Source organism: Rana temporaria, chromosome 3 (assembly GCF_905171775.1).
Source record: "Rana temporaria chromosome 3, aRanTem1.1, whole genome shotgun sequence".
Classification (NCBI taxonomy): Eukaryota; Metazoa; Chordata; class Amphibia; order Anura; family Ranidae; genus Rana; species Rana temporaria.
Genome location: NC_053491.1, coordinates 140,601,590 through 140,616,714, shown reverse-complemented (window position 1 = coordinate 140,616,714; position 15,125 = coordinate 140,601,590). Strand labels below are relative to the sequence as shown.

General features: G+C 44.1%; 1 protein-coding gene across 1 annotated transcript in view; it reads left to right on the top strand.

Moving 5' to 3' along the window:
* Positions 1–15,125, top strand: part of SYPL1 (synaptophysin like 1) — a 69,236-nt gene that overhangs the window by 14,561 nt on the left and 39,550 nt on the right. Inside the window, exons 2-3 of the mRNA XM_040343525.1 lie at positions 1,586–1,713; positions 10,634–10,832. Coding sequence (XP_040199459.1) covers positions 1,586–1,713; positions 10,634–10,832 — 327 coding nt within the window. The remainder of the gene's footprint in view (positions 1–1,585; positions 1,714–10,633; positions 10,833–15,125) is intronic.

The window sequence follows — 15,125 nt, the reverse complement described above, 5'->3', positions numbered from 1 at the left end:
AGTCTGCAAAGCAGCCACTTGGTCCAGTTTTTATACCTTTTGTGGACCTCCTATCGACAAAGGATCAGGCCTTTGGAGGCAAGGTCTTACAAGCTGTAGTCCTGCCCTAGGGGTAAGTGCTCGATTATCCTCTCAGTTGGCTGTCCTGAAAGACAATTAGGGGAAACACAAAGTTACTTACCAGTAACTTTCTTTCCCGGAGTCTTTCAGGACCGCACCAGTACCCACCCAAATGTATAAGTTGCTTGAGATTTTCTGAAATGGGAGCTGTGGTATTTTTTGACTGTGTATCACATGTTCTTTTGTCCCCCCCCAGCAGACTGGAGGTGCTCTAAGAAAAACTGAGGAGCCAGCAGGGAAGGAGGAAATTTTAAAGATGGTTGGCGCTGTTTTTTTTTTTTTTTTGTACAGAGGGAAGGAGCTAGGGTGTCTCAGGTGGCTGTGCTGTAAGACTCCAGGAAAGGACTCCTGATTAACTCCACACCAGTCATATGATGATGCTGTACTGCACTGGTGAGCGCATGTAAAAAAAAAAAAAAATTATATATATTTTTTTTGTGTTGCAAAAAAAAATATGACACAAAAATTCACTATGCCTCCTACTAGGAAATTAGGCCGTTTTGGTACATCGGTATTGAGCACTTTTGAAATATACTGTGTGTGTTCGTCAAAGAATTATTTGCAACATTTTTTTTATTCCCGATTTTTATTTAAATATTATTTATTTTATATATATATATATATATATATATATATATATATATATATATATATATATATATATATATATATATATATATATATATATATATATATATATATATATATATATATATATATATATATATATATATATATATATATATAATTTTTTTTTTTTTTTTTTTTTTTTTTTTTTTGATATAGCAAAAAACCCAGTGATGATTAAATGCAACCAAAAGAAAGTGCTATCTGTCTCCAAAAATAACTATTTCATATGGGTAAAGAGTAATTGTCATTCAAAGTGTGACAGTGCCGAAGGCAGAATATTGTCTTGGACTGGACGGGTTGAAAGTGAGGTTCTCTATGGTTATTGGCCCTGTAATCTATATATATATATATATATATATATATATATATATATATATATATATATATATATATATATATATATATATATATATATATATATATATATATATATATATATAGATAGCCCTTTCACACTGACAGCGCGGGGGTGTCGGCAGCAATGCGCCGCTAGTTTTAAGGACGCTTTTTGGCCGCTAGCGGGCGCTTTTAAAGCAGCGTTTCCACTGCGGTGCCCTTTAACTTCAAGGGGGCGCTTTAGGAGCGGTGTATGAAAGGGGGTCTTAATACAGTGTGACCATAGAGAACAAATGTAGTCACCCTCTAACAGGAAGTCAAATTACAGAAACAAAGGAATTTGTGAGGAGGAGGAGTGGAAGGTGCTTTAATTTAAGAAAGCATTGTAAACAATTTTAGTGTTACTCTAAGCTTTGGGTGCACTAAATTAAATAAGTTCTTGAATTGTAATTCATCAATTAAATTGTTGAATTTATTATATAATCTTTTTCCCTTCTAGTTGTTCTCAATCTTCTCTTTTGCAACATGTGGGGGTTACCAGGGACAAACAAGCCTATTTGTTACATGTGCAAAAACGAATCTTACAGATAACCAAACTATGACGGCTGATTTTGGGTACCCATTTCAGTAAGTATAACCACCCAGTCTGTGTTTTTTTTTACCTCTTTGTAAAGGGTTCATAGGTTAGTGCCATCATATCTTCTAGAGCCTCAACCTAAAGGACAACTTTCCTCAGAAAAATGGGGCTGCCATTGACTATCTTCTGAAAATGATAGTTCCCGGCTGTCATGGTTTCAGTGCTTTCAGTTGCTGACCTGTACGAAGTATGCAGCAAATGGTTAGGACTCCCTGATCTGCAGACATTTTGGGTCAGTGACTCAAAGCATTGAAATCCTGGAATGACAATATCAGTGATGGTAACCCCCTTTCCCATCCTCCTGTTTCTTTCATAACTGACCTCCTGTAAGGCCCCTTTCACACTTACAGACCAATCGTGTCCGCCTGTCTGTTTTCATGAGGACCTGATCGGACAAGCCATTGCTTTCTATGGAGCGGCCGACATCTGATGTGATAATAGAAAATTTAAAGAATCCATGCTTCCTATGAGAACAATCTAAATAGTTAAAGTATCGGCCGATTTGGCAAGGCTAGACAGGATACCTGCCAATCAAAAAAGCTATGTAGAAAAAAATGTTGTGGAGGGCACAAGGGAGTCCCCGGAAAGCAAAAAGTGGCAGTTCAACAACGGTTAAGGTACAAAAATATGAAAGGCTTTATTGGGGGTGGGGGTTACTATCAAGCATGTTTGAGGAGAACAGGTTCTATTCTATATTTTATTTTATTTTTTTCACATATTTGAAGAGTCTGTTTAGGCCTGAAGATTGGTTAAAACCCTGAACCATTATGTATTTTCTGAAAGCAGACAACCTAGAAAAAAGTGATGGTGACAAATCTTTGTCACACAATTTTTGCGAAAAAATTTATGAAGTGCAAATTTTCAGTAAAAAAAAATACACTAAAAGTAATTGTAGGGCACACTAATGCAGAAAGAACAAAGTATAGTTAAAGTGGGACAGTGTCTGCTATGATATTGCACCTGCCCGTGATATAAGTGCACTGCATATTGAATCGATCGACCACAGGTGAGTGATCTGCTTATATAGCCCTCTCTCTCAAATTCAGGCCACCATACTGGCCACCTTGTTTATCCTTTTTATAAAAGCAGGGGAAGGCTATCGTCTCTGTGCAATTTTTTTTTTATATATATATATATATATATATATATATTTTTTTTATTATTTCTATCTGGTGCAGATTTTCCCTCACTTCTTGTCTAGTAAATGATGGGTAAACAGGTAAATCTCTGAAATGGAGCCCTAAATGGCAGTAAAAACCTCAACAGGAGGTTGTCTACTTTTTGGGTTTGATATACAATATGTAAACCCGAACAAGCATCTTGTGTTTACTGTATTTAGATATGGTAAAGTAGGGGTAAACTTCCCTACATGAATTTTACCTATAGGCTAGCCTATGTGTAAGTTGCACATAATGAATGTGTATAATTCATACATAATATACATTTGTGCTCAAGTTTACATGCCCTGGCAGAATTTATGAGTTCTTGGCCATTTTTCAGAGAATGTGAATGATGATGCAAACTTTTCTTACACTCATGGTTGGTGTTTGGCTGAAGCCATTCATTATCAATCAACTGTGTTTTACTTTTTAAATCCTAATGGCAACAGAAACTACCCAAATGACCCTGATCAAAAGTTTACATACCCCAGTGATTTTGGTCTGATGACATGCACACAAGTTGACACAAATTAGTTTGAATGGCTATTAAAGGTGACCATCCTCACCTGTGATCTGTTTGCTTGTAATTTTAGTGTGTGTGTGTGTGGGGGGGGGGGGTATATAAAAGGTCAATTCGTTTTTGGACTCCTGACAGACCCTTGTATCTCTCATCCAGTGCTGCACTGAGGTTTCTGGATTCTGAGTCATGGGGAAAGCAAAAGAATTGTCAAAGGATCTGCAGGCAAAGGTAGTTGAACTGTATAAAACAGGAAAGGGATAAAAAAAGATATCCAAGGAATTGAGTATGCCAATCGGCATTACTCTAATCAAGAAGTGGAAAATGAGGTGTTCTGTTGAAACCAAACCACGGTCAGGTAGACCAACTAAAATTTCAGCCACAACTTCCAGGAAAATTGTTTGGGATGCAAAGAAAAACCCACAAATATCTTCAGGTGAAACACGGGACTCTCTCAAAACATGTGGTGTGGCTGTTTTCAAGATGCACAATAAGGATGCACTTGAAGAAAGATGGGCTGTGAAGTAATGGCTTTTAAGTCAACAGAAGAAAGGCATTACTACGCAAATGCCACAAAGTATCCCGCTTGCAATACACCAAATGGCACAGAGACAAGACTCAAACCTTTTGGCACAAAGTGATTTGGAGTGGTGAGACCAACATTTTGCTTTTTGGCCACAACCATAAATGCTATATTTGGAGTCAACAGGGCCTATGATGAAAGGTCTACTATTCCTACTATGAAACACGGAGGTGGATTGCTGATGTTTTGGTGATGTGTGAGCTACAAAGGCACAGGAAATTTGGTCAAAATTGATGTCAAGATAAATGCAGTATGTTATCCAAAAAAATACTGGAGGGACATTTGCATACATCAGCCAGGAAGCTGCGCATGGGATGTTCTTGTAGATTCCAACATGACAATGATCCAATACACAAGGCCAAGTCGACCTGTCATTGGCTATAGCAGAATAAAGTGAAGGTTCTGAAGTGGCCATCTCAGTCTCCTGACCTCAATATCATTGAGCCACTCTGGGGAGATCTCAAACGTGCAGTTCATGCAAAACAGCCAAAGAATTTACAGGAACTGATGGCTTTTTGCCAAGAGCAATGGGAAGCTTTACAATCTAAGAAGATAAAGAGCCTCCTCCACAAATGCCACAAAAGACTTCAAGCAGTCATTTATGTTAAAGGGGGCAATACATGGTATCAAGAACTGGGGTATGTAAACTTTTGATCTGGGTCGTTTGGGTAGTTTCTGTTGCAAGTTAAAGAGTAAACACAGTTTTGATAATAAACGGCTTCAGCCAAACACTAACCATGAGTGAAAAATGTTTGTTATTCTGAAAAATGGACAAGAAATGTGTGTGTGTGTGTGTGTGATCTCTTGCAATCTTGTCTCAGGGTGACAATGCTGGTGGTCCTATAGATACAGTATGGTGAGTAAGGGCTGTCACATTGGGACTGAATGTTACTGGCCTGTATAATGAGGTAAACATAATTGGAGGGAAGGTGAAAGACAACAAATGCAGCCAAAGTATTACAATTTTGTTCTGGGGTTTAAAGCGGGAATTCAGTCAGGTATTTATTTCTGGGGAAATTATCTACAAGCTTTACTACAAGTGATATTTTAAGATGCCTCTTTGCAATGTATGTGCAAATATTTTTTAAATTGTAGATGTTAACTTAAAAAAAAAAAAAAAAAAGACTGCACATTTAGTTTGATAAATGTATGTGCAAATAGTTTAAGGGCTCTTTTCACACATGCAGTTCAGGTTCACCTGTCAGTTTTTCCATGCATCTCTATGGAATGATGGATGTCAGCAGTGACATCTGCTCTGCTAAATCCAGATTAATGGAAACCTATTTCTCTTATCGTCCATGGATGGACACAGCCTTCAAAGTCTTGACATATGGGTTATGTTTCAGTTCATAGGAGAGGACTAGGCAGAACATGTTAGATATTTAAATACATGTTACTTTAACAGAGTTGAACAGCTCTGCCCAGGGGGCAGTCCCTCCGGACATAACCCTCCTCCATGCAGCCTCAGTTTTTTTTTTCTCTGCCTAGCAGAGAAGGAGGTGGCTCCCTTTTGGGCCCAGCACCCTGAAGAAATGTTTTATATCTTATTTTCTTTTTATTTTGTTTTAAGATTCTTCCATCAACTGCCAGCTGGACGACAGGCTGGATATATAGATCCTTGTAGTCTTCCCAGTCCGACCATAGAGCGTGAGCACACCTTAGGTAAGCGCTGGGTCTGCCGCAACATACCCCATTACTCCTGGGGTGGCCGGTGGATTTTTTGCTCCAGGGTCCACACATGACTGGGCTGTTTTGTTGTCTCACTCAGTGGACCGTGTCGACAGCTACTCCGTACCATCGATTGTGGGTCTGGCAGGGACACGCCAGCATGTCCTCGCAAGGACGGGTAAGTACGCTTCCTCCTCGCAGGATGGAACAGCTGGGCATTTCCGGGATTAAGGGGTTCCCCTGTCCTCCCTTTCCCCTCCTGCCCTAGGGCCTGCTGCGACCGGGGTAGTATACCTGTGGCGGGGCGCCGGGGTCCGCTTTCTGTGAGGTGGGGGGGGGGTAGGCGGTCTTTCTCCTGGGAAGTCTCTAGCACTGGCTTTCTGAACTGAGCACAGCTCAGTTTCTACCTCGCGCACACACGCTGTGTATACAAGGAGGACGGGCAGCTGTGCTGAGCGGTCTCCCTCTGGGTGGTGAGTCCCCTGGGTAACCCCCCCCCCCCGGTCAGTGCAGCAAGGAGAGTGGACTTAAGTGTTTTTCACTTGGTCCCTGAGGGCTGTCAGTGGGTGATAATGGAGTCCGTATCTGGCCTTTCTTCCCCTACATTGCCAGAGGCCGCAAACTGCCCCTGCGGTTCCCATGGATACACTTTTGGCAGTCCTGGAATCATTTGTTGCCAGGGTGGATGCGGCGTGCAGGCGTAAGGGGAGTAAAAAGCACCCCTCCCCCCACCATCTTCTGGGGAATGATCTGATGTGAATTCGGGCCTGGCTGCGACTCAGGATCCTGGTTCTGCTATGTCAGAGGATGCAGACCAGGACCTCCCTGGTGAGGAGGACCCCTCGTCCGGGTCAGTGCAAGACAGGGCACTTATTGATGCTGTGAGGGACTCTTATCAAGCTGGAAGATGCAGCTGGGACTTCCACAGAGGGGTCTGTATCCTTTTGGGTCACACAAATCTAACCGCTCTGTGAAAGTTTTTCCTTTTGTTACTTTCTTTGATAAGTTCATAGATAAGGAATGGGAACGGCCCCAGAAGTCCTTTGTGTTCCCTCAGCGCCTGGCGGTCCGTTACCCTTTTGAAAAAATGGGCTTCTCCTCTGGTGGTTGGGCCCCCCCCCCTCCCCCTGGTTGCTCGGTTAAACAAGGTAACCACTCTCCCTATAGAAGGGACCCCTGCTTTCAAGGACCATACTGATGGGAGGTCCGAGACGGTGACCCGCTCCATGTTTACCATGCTAGGGTCTGCATTGCGGCCTATTTTGGCTGCAACCTTGGTGTCTCAGACACTCGCTGAATGGGCAAAAGTTTTGCACCAGACTGTGGAGGAGAATCGGCTCCCTCCTCAATATGTTAGACTGGCCGACCAGTTGGTCCAGGGCCTTGTATATGTCTGTGATGCTACCCTGGATGCAGCCCCCTTGATATCCAGAGCCTCTGTTTCTGCGGTAGTGTTGCGCCGCCTGATTTGACTGAAATGCTGGTCTGCTGACCAAGCATCCAAAAAAGCCCTGGTAGATTTACCCTTCAAAGGTGGGAGACTTTTTGGTACCTCGCTGGATGACATTAAGGATGTCACTGGAGGTAAGGGCACTCTCCTCCCTCAGTCCACCAAGGGGAAGGAGCTGCGGCGTAAGCTGGGTCCTTTTACCACGCAGAAGCAGTGTTTTCGTCAGTCAAGGCCCGTGGGTAGACCCTCCCAGGCTGGCGAAGGCCCTGGGTGCGTAAGCCGAACAAACCGACATCCAAACCCACCACCGCATGAAGTTTTGCCCCTGCCCGACTCATGGGTGGGGGGCGGCTTCACAGGTTCACAGCTCGGTTGACCTCTCTGACCAGTGGGTCTGCGAGGTGGTCTCTTCAGGGTACAAGATAGTTTTTCTTTCCTGTCCGCCGAACAGATTCTTTCCCTCAAATCTCCCTCTCCCCCCGGCTCGTAAGCGCAAGACTTAATGAGTTGTGGGGTAATTTCACCTGTTCCGCAGGACGAGATGTTTCAGGGATTTTATTCTAATCTGTTTGTGGTCCCAAAGAACGACGGGGTTCGTTCTATCTTGGACCTCAAAGCCCTAAATGCCTATGAGAGTACGGAAGTTCTGCATATAATCCATTTGCTCGGCTGCGCTCCATCCGGGGGACTGGCTGCGCTCCATCCGGGGGACTTTCTGGCATCCTTGGACATCAAGGACGCATACTTGCATGTCCCAATTTGCACAGGACACCAGAGGTTTCTGCTCTTTGCAATAGGAGAAGACCACTATCGGTTTGTGGCTATTTCCTTTGGCCTAGCGTTGGCACCAAGAGTTTTCACCAAGGTGCTCGCACCGATTCTAGTTTTGCTGAGACAGCGAGGCATTGCCGTTGTGGGCTACTTAGACGATCTTCTGAGATTTTTTTGCATGCAAGTCCTGGGTCTGATGGTAGCCTCCTTAGAGGCAGTACCATATGCCCAGTTCCACACTTGAGTATTGCAGAAGGAGAGCCTGTCCAAATGGAACAAATCTCCATTGTCTCTGGATCGCCAGATTCAGGTAAGCCACCTAGTCAGTCTCTCTGAATTGGTGGCTGAGATTCCGGCTCTTTGGTCTGGGAAGTCGTTCCTTCCCTTCTAGTGGACAGTGATTATGCCAGCCTCACAGGTTGTGGGGGGCGGGGTGTCTGGGGGGGGGGGGGTACCGGACGTGGATCTCCTGGCCTCTCTCCTTAACCGCAAAGTGTCGCAGTTCGTGGCCAGGTCCAGAGATCCCTGGGCAGACGCGTCGGACGCGTTAGTGGCCCCGTGGGGTCAGTATCGGCTAATTTTATGCCTTTCCCCCATTGAAGTTTCTTCCTCGGCTGCTCTGCATAGTGGAGGCCGAAGGCGTCCTGATTATTCTAATCGCTCCAGATTCGCCCCAGCGTCCTTGGTACATCGATCTCGTGCGCTTGGTTGCGGATGCACCCTGGCAGCTGCCAATGCGGGAGGACTTTCTGTCTCCAGGGTCCCATACTTCATCCTGCTTTTACAGTTGCTGGCTTTAACGGCATGGCTATTGAAAGCCAGGTACTAAGGGGCCGACGTCTTTCCGACTCAGTTATCTCAACCATGCTGAGAGCACAGAAGTCGTCTTCCAGGAAGATCTACCATCGCACCTGGAAGGCCTGCATCTTTGTGCGAGGAGATGGGGTGGCGTCCACGGACGTATTCGTTTTCCAGGGTCCTGCTGTTTTTACAGAGTAGAGTGGATCAGAAACTTGCCTTAAGCACCATTAAGGGACAGATTTCAGCTTTGGCTGTGTTCTTTTGGCGGCCCATTCTCTGGTGGGTACCTTGTGTAAAGGGGGTGCATCATATACTTCCCCCTCTTAAACCACCTCTTCCTCCATGGGATCTGAATATGGTGCTCTTGGTTCTTCAGGAACCTTCCTTTTGAAAACCTCAGATTCCTCTCTTGTTTCTGAATTGGCAGCTTTGTCTTGCAAGTCACCATACTTGGTCCTCCATAAGGATAAGGCGGTGTTGCGCCTGCAACCTTCCTTTCTTCCGAAGGTGGTTTCGGCCTTTCACCTTAACAAGGACATTGTACTTCCATCCTTTGTGTCTTCGACCGGCGCATCCTAAGGAGGTTGCGCTGCATATTTCAGGTACATGTGCTTTGCGGGTGTACCTGTCTGCTACGGCTCCGTTTTCGGAGGTCTGACTCAGTTTTTGTGATGGTATCTGGTCCACAAAAGGGCCTGGCGGTCTCGTCGGCTACCGTTTCTCGGTGGATCAGGCAGACCGTCATACAGGCCTATGCTCTTAAGGGGCGGGCGCCCCCTTTCCGGTCATGGCACTTTCGACCAGGGCAAACGGTGCTTCCTGGGCTTTCCAACATAAAGCGTCTGTCTCACGGGTGTGTAAGGTGGTGACTTGGTCGTCCGTTCACACTTTTTCCAAATTTTACAAGGTTGATGTGAATGCATCTTCAGATGCTTCCTTTGACTGCAAGGTTTTGTAGGCGGCTGTTTAAAGTTGCTACTCCTCCGTTGAGGAGCTCTGCTTGTTTGGGGTGAAGTTAAATTGTTTTTACTGATGCTGTTCCCACCCCTCGTTTTTTTTTTACACTGCTTGGGGATGTCCCACTTGTCAAGACTTTGAAGGCTGTGTCCGTCCATGGACAATAAGAGAAAATAGGAATTTTTTTTGTACTCACCGTAAAATCCTTTTCTCTCTCGTTCATGGACGGACACAGCACCCACCCCTCCTTTTTAGGTTTGTACTGCTTGTTACAAACTGAGGCTGCATGCTGCAGTGAGGAGGGTTATGTCTGGAGGGACCGTACAATGGGCGGGGCTGTTCAACTCTGTTAAAGTAACATGTATTTAAATATCTAACATGTTCTGCCTAGTCCTCTCTTATGAACAGGAACATAACCCATATGTCAAGACATTGAAGGCTGTGTCCGTCTAGGGACGACCGAGAAGGATTTTAGGGTGAGTACAAAAAATCCTATTTTTCCATCCATCAGATGAAAACTGACAGGTGGATCTGTTTTCATCCGATTCCTCCATAGAGGAGAGCGGGTCTCTGACAAGTCCGTCTCTGCTCAGTGATCAAAGACTGACTTGTCATCCGCCGGCTCGGTGGGGATCAACAGAGCGGTCCCTGCTGAGTAAGTGGAGTCCGTGAAAATTGACATTACTGTGTGAAAGGGCCATTAAGAATATAAAAATAGGGAGAGTTATCCATAAGCATATTCTGGATAACTCATAATTGCTTATATTGCATCTATTTACCCAACATGAGAACAATGGGGTGTTTCACAAAGCATTGCACAGGCAGATTTATCTTTGCAAACACTACAGTTTTCCCTCTCAGGTGCAGACCTGCACTAGTTTCTATTCACTCAGAAATAGGAACTGGTGCACACCACTTCCAACAGAATGGCATAGGAAGCTTGGGTAATTCCCCTGAATGTTTTTTAATAAAGAATACTAATTTTTTTTCTATTTGTTTTTAGCCTGAATACTGTTCTATTTAAAGGCATTGAGAAAATCTGTGGGGGAATATGGCAACCGTTCCGCCTCACCGGGGACTATTCTTCTCCAGCACAGTTTTATGTTGCCATTGCTGTATTGTCTTTCCTTTACGCTATGGGTGCCCTTGTATTGTATCTTGGGTACAGGCATCTTTATCAAGACTCTAAAGCGCCACTAATTGTAAGTATTATCCATTTGTCTGTTTACACTATTATGTTAACTGCAGTTTTTAATGCAACATACAGTGCTGCTCAAAATTAAATGTATAAAAAAAAAAAAAATTAAGAGTGCATAAATATATAACAAATTCATAGGGTTGCACTGAAAGTTTTTTTATTTTAACTACATGTATGGGTACTAAAGTCACTATGACGAGCCTGGGTTCACACGGGAGCGGTGCAGGAAACTGCATGTGAGTCAAAAAGGAATCTCACCATATTCCTGTTCAAATCGCATGTGATTCTTTGCAGTGCGATTTGAGCCCATTCATTTTGTAGGAGTTCAAATCCTACTGCAAAGGTATCAGTTTCAGGTATCTGAGCATTTGCATGCGTTTAAGTATTTTACTCTTCTTGGTCATAAAGGACATGGGCAACTCTTTCATACACCATGGGTTATAGGCTTGTACCTTCAGGTGATTGGACACCGGCCAGCTTCACTACTACTAAGGTAGTGCATCTGTAATGGTACAACCTTAGTAAAACTTTGGGGAGCCATACCCGGATCCCTCGCTATGTGGATGGCCTGTAATTTTGCTTCGGGTACTGAATCTTATGTGGAGTACTCGTATTGGCACTTAATGCAGTGCATTGTTAGCTGCAGGGTGCTATACAAGTCTGTGATCCATCACTATAGAACCCAATCCCCAAAGACCCCTTAGGTTAAGCCTGGACTTAATATAAAGTCCAGACAGGGTCACTCTGTGTTTTGACTGTTGCTGTGTAAAACAGGGCTGTGTGTCGGTGTATACGCTTTTCATACTTGTGCTAAAATTCAACCACTCAGAGTTCACTCTTAACTGCATAAGTAGGTGTTGCATCACACCACTGGTCACACAACTTAACGTCACTTCTGTCTAGTGCCCTTTTATAAGGTCCTTAGGCGCTTCCTCCTCTCTTTTCGCCACAAATGTCCTTGTAAGTTGGTCTGGGTTACAGTATACACTTATCATATCTCCCACACTCCATGAAAATGGGAGCCAACTCTAACCAGCATACGAACATCTGCTCAACAATCCACCTCACTGATTATGCGTCTCTTGCACTTAAGCAAGAACCGGTTTAAATGCTGGTTTGAGCATTCAGGTCTAGCTTATTTTCAGACACACAACAAGCTACTTCACACACAATTCTGCTTTTGTTAATTTTTTTTTCCGGACAGATTACGGCGTTCAACAATATTTGTTCAGAGCTCAAACTCTTCTCCTGCTCCAGTTTTCAACTGGAGTCAGATCCTGATATGCCAGTCCTGGAGGTTGCTGAATTGAAGAGGATGTTGAGGCAGTGATGACAGAAGCTGCAGAAGATTTTTTTACCACACGGTCCCCATAATGAAGAGGGAACTTCACACAACATGCTTGCTAATGTTAAAAAGCTCATTGCATCTGTCCACAAAAGCCATGGCGTTGTGCAGAATGACTCCTCCATCTCGCCATGCCCCTTTGGGCACAAAGACCTAAAACGTCCAAAACCTTCCCTATTCATGAACAGATGGCATATGCAGTCTGAGGATCTGGTCACTGCTGTAACTACCATATTTATCGGCGTATACCGCGCACTTTTTTGCCCTGAAAATCAGGGCAAAATCGTGGGTGCGCAGTATACGCCGATACCCGCTTTCCCGCGCCGAGTTTTGAATAATGCGCCGACATATACCGAGCGCAGTACACTCGGGTATAATCGGGCGGTCTCCTTCCGCGCTCACGTACAGGACGTCAGCGCGGGTAGCCGAGCATTGCCGACAATACACGAGTGTACTGCGCTCTGTATATGTCGGCGCAGTATTCAAACTCGGCGCGGGAAACGAGCGGGGAGGACACCGGACCCGCCGAAGAGGACACCCGAAGCCGCAGAAGGACGCTGTGCAAGACACCAAAACTGTAAGTACAAAAAAAACAAACTTTTTTTTTTCCACAGGATTGGGGGCCACTTTAGGGGTGCGCGGTATACGCAGGAGCGCGTTATACCGCGATAAATACGGTACATGAAAGTTGTGCTACCCTTGGCAAAGAAAAATGGACATGTGGAATAAACATGTAAAGTGATCTAATCATGTTTGCCCTATATTATACTTTGTGTATGATATAAGTAGACAGAGTGATGGTAACCTAATGAAAATCAATGGTACATGATGCTTGACAAGCGGTGAGAGGAAATGATTAATGTTATAACAACTAATGAGCTCTAATTGAGACATCCAAACATTAAAATGGTAGTAAACTCTTTTCTAGTGCTTTTACCTACTGGTAAACCTTATAAAAAGGTTACCTGTAGGTAAAATGAATATCCCCCTAAACATGCATCGTTTAGGAGATGTCACCGGCTGCTGCTCACTGGAATGTCACCAGCGTATGTGCTCTGAATGAAGGGGTATACTCGTGTAGTCCCTTCAGAGCTCTGTGCCATGTACGGGAGTGATGTCATCGCAGCTCGTGCATTCAGGCAGCTAGAGCCTGCAAACCTGGAAAGATCGGGTGAAGAAGAAAGCCCTGTCAGTGGTGACAGAACACCGTTGGAGGGTTTTGTTTTAAGGCAAGTATCTCATGTGCTAGTATGCAACGTATAACGCATAACATTGCCTTGCAGGGGGATCCCCTCCCCCCGTTTCACCACTTCACTGCCTATTAATTATATATACAACCTATAGGAAATGGGTGCTATCATCACACTGTTAAACCCATAAGTGTAATGTTTTGCAGCTTGTCAAACATTAGATGGTGGCTACATAAGTTTATTTTTTTTATTTATCCCTCCCTGTTTTTACCTGGTGATTTGGCCAGAAACACACCTACTTTATTAGAGTGCCCCCGCTCTAGATGAAGGGACAGAGCAGCATTGTCAGTCTGGAGGGAGTGTTGGATATACTAACATATTTAAATACATTACCATTACACAAGCAGTTTCAGAAACCCTTTTTATTTATTTTTTCTTCTTCATTTGTATGCAACCCTGTCAGTGGTAGATGGTTTGTCTCAACACTCTAATTTCTACATTTGCGGGGCAGTTTGTTCTGTTGTAAAAACAGACTTGCTGGCCAGAATAACAGGTGGAAATAAAGTCTAAGGGCTCTTTCACACGGGCGGCCCGTTCAGGTCCGCCTGCCAGTTTTTTAGTCTGACCTGAACGGGCACTCCTCTATGGAGCTGCGGATGTCAGCGGTGATATACCCGCTGACATCCGATCCGCCAAAATGTGACGGAGGAAAAACCTACTTTTCCATCCTTCTATCGGATCGGGTGAATACGGACAGAGGGTCTGTGTTCATCAGATTCCCCCCCCCCCCCCCCCCATAGGGGAGACCAGAGAAAAGACAGGGCGGTCCCTGCACAGTGTGCGGGGACCGCCCTGTTATCCACCGGCTCAGCGGGGATCAACTGAGCGATCCCCGCTGAGAAAGCGGAGGTTCACGGGGCAGATCATTACTGATCCGCCCCGTGTGAAAGGGGCCAAAAGAAAACAAATGCAGTCATCACATCTAAGAAGTGGCAAGCTGCAAAATAAGTTTGCTTTGGGGTTTAATATCGCTTTAAGCCATTTCGGGATGCTAATTTAAAGATGCAAAAGACCTTGTTTAACCACTTGTCCACCGGGCCTATTCTGGCACTTTTCTCCTTCATGTAAAAATCTAAAAAAATTGCTAGAAAATTAATCAGAACCCCCAAACATATTTTATTCATATATATTGCAACTTTTTTTTTCTCACACAGTATTTGCGCAATAATTTTTCAAATGCCCTTTTTGGGGGGGGGGGGGGGGCGGTTTCATGAATTTACAAAACAGTAAAGTTAGCCCAATTTTTTTTGGTATAATGTGAAAGATGTTACGCCGAGTAAATACCGGTAGATACCTAACGCTTTAAAATTGCGCACACTCATGGAATGGCGCCAAACTTCTGTACTTAAAAATCTCCATAGGCGACACTTTAATTTTTTTTACAGGTTACTATTTATGAGTTACAGAGGAGGTCTAGTGCTAGAATTGTTGCTCACGCTCTAACGCATGCGGCGATACTTCACATGTGGGGTTTGAATGGCGTTTACATATGTTGGCGGGACTTGCATTTGTACGCTTCTGAGCGTGAGCTACCGGGGACAGGGGTGTTAAAAAAATATGTAATATGAACACACATTTTTATTTTACTTTTTTTTTTTTTTTTTTTTATCACTTTTATTCCTATTACAAGGAATGTAAACATCCCTTGTAATGGGAATCACTGTGACAGGTCCTCTTTATGGAGAAATGTGGGGTCAATAAG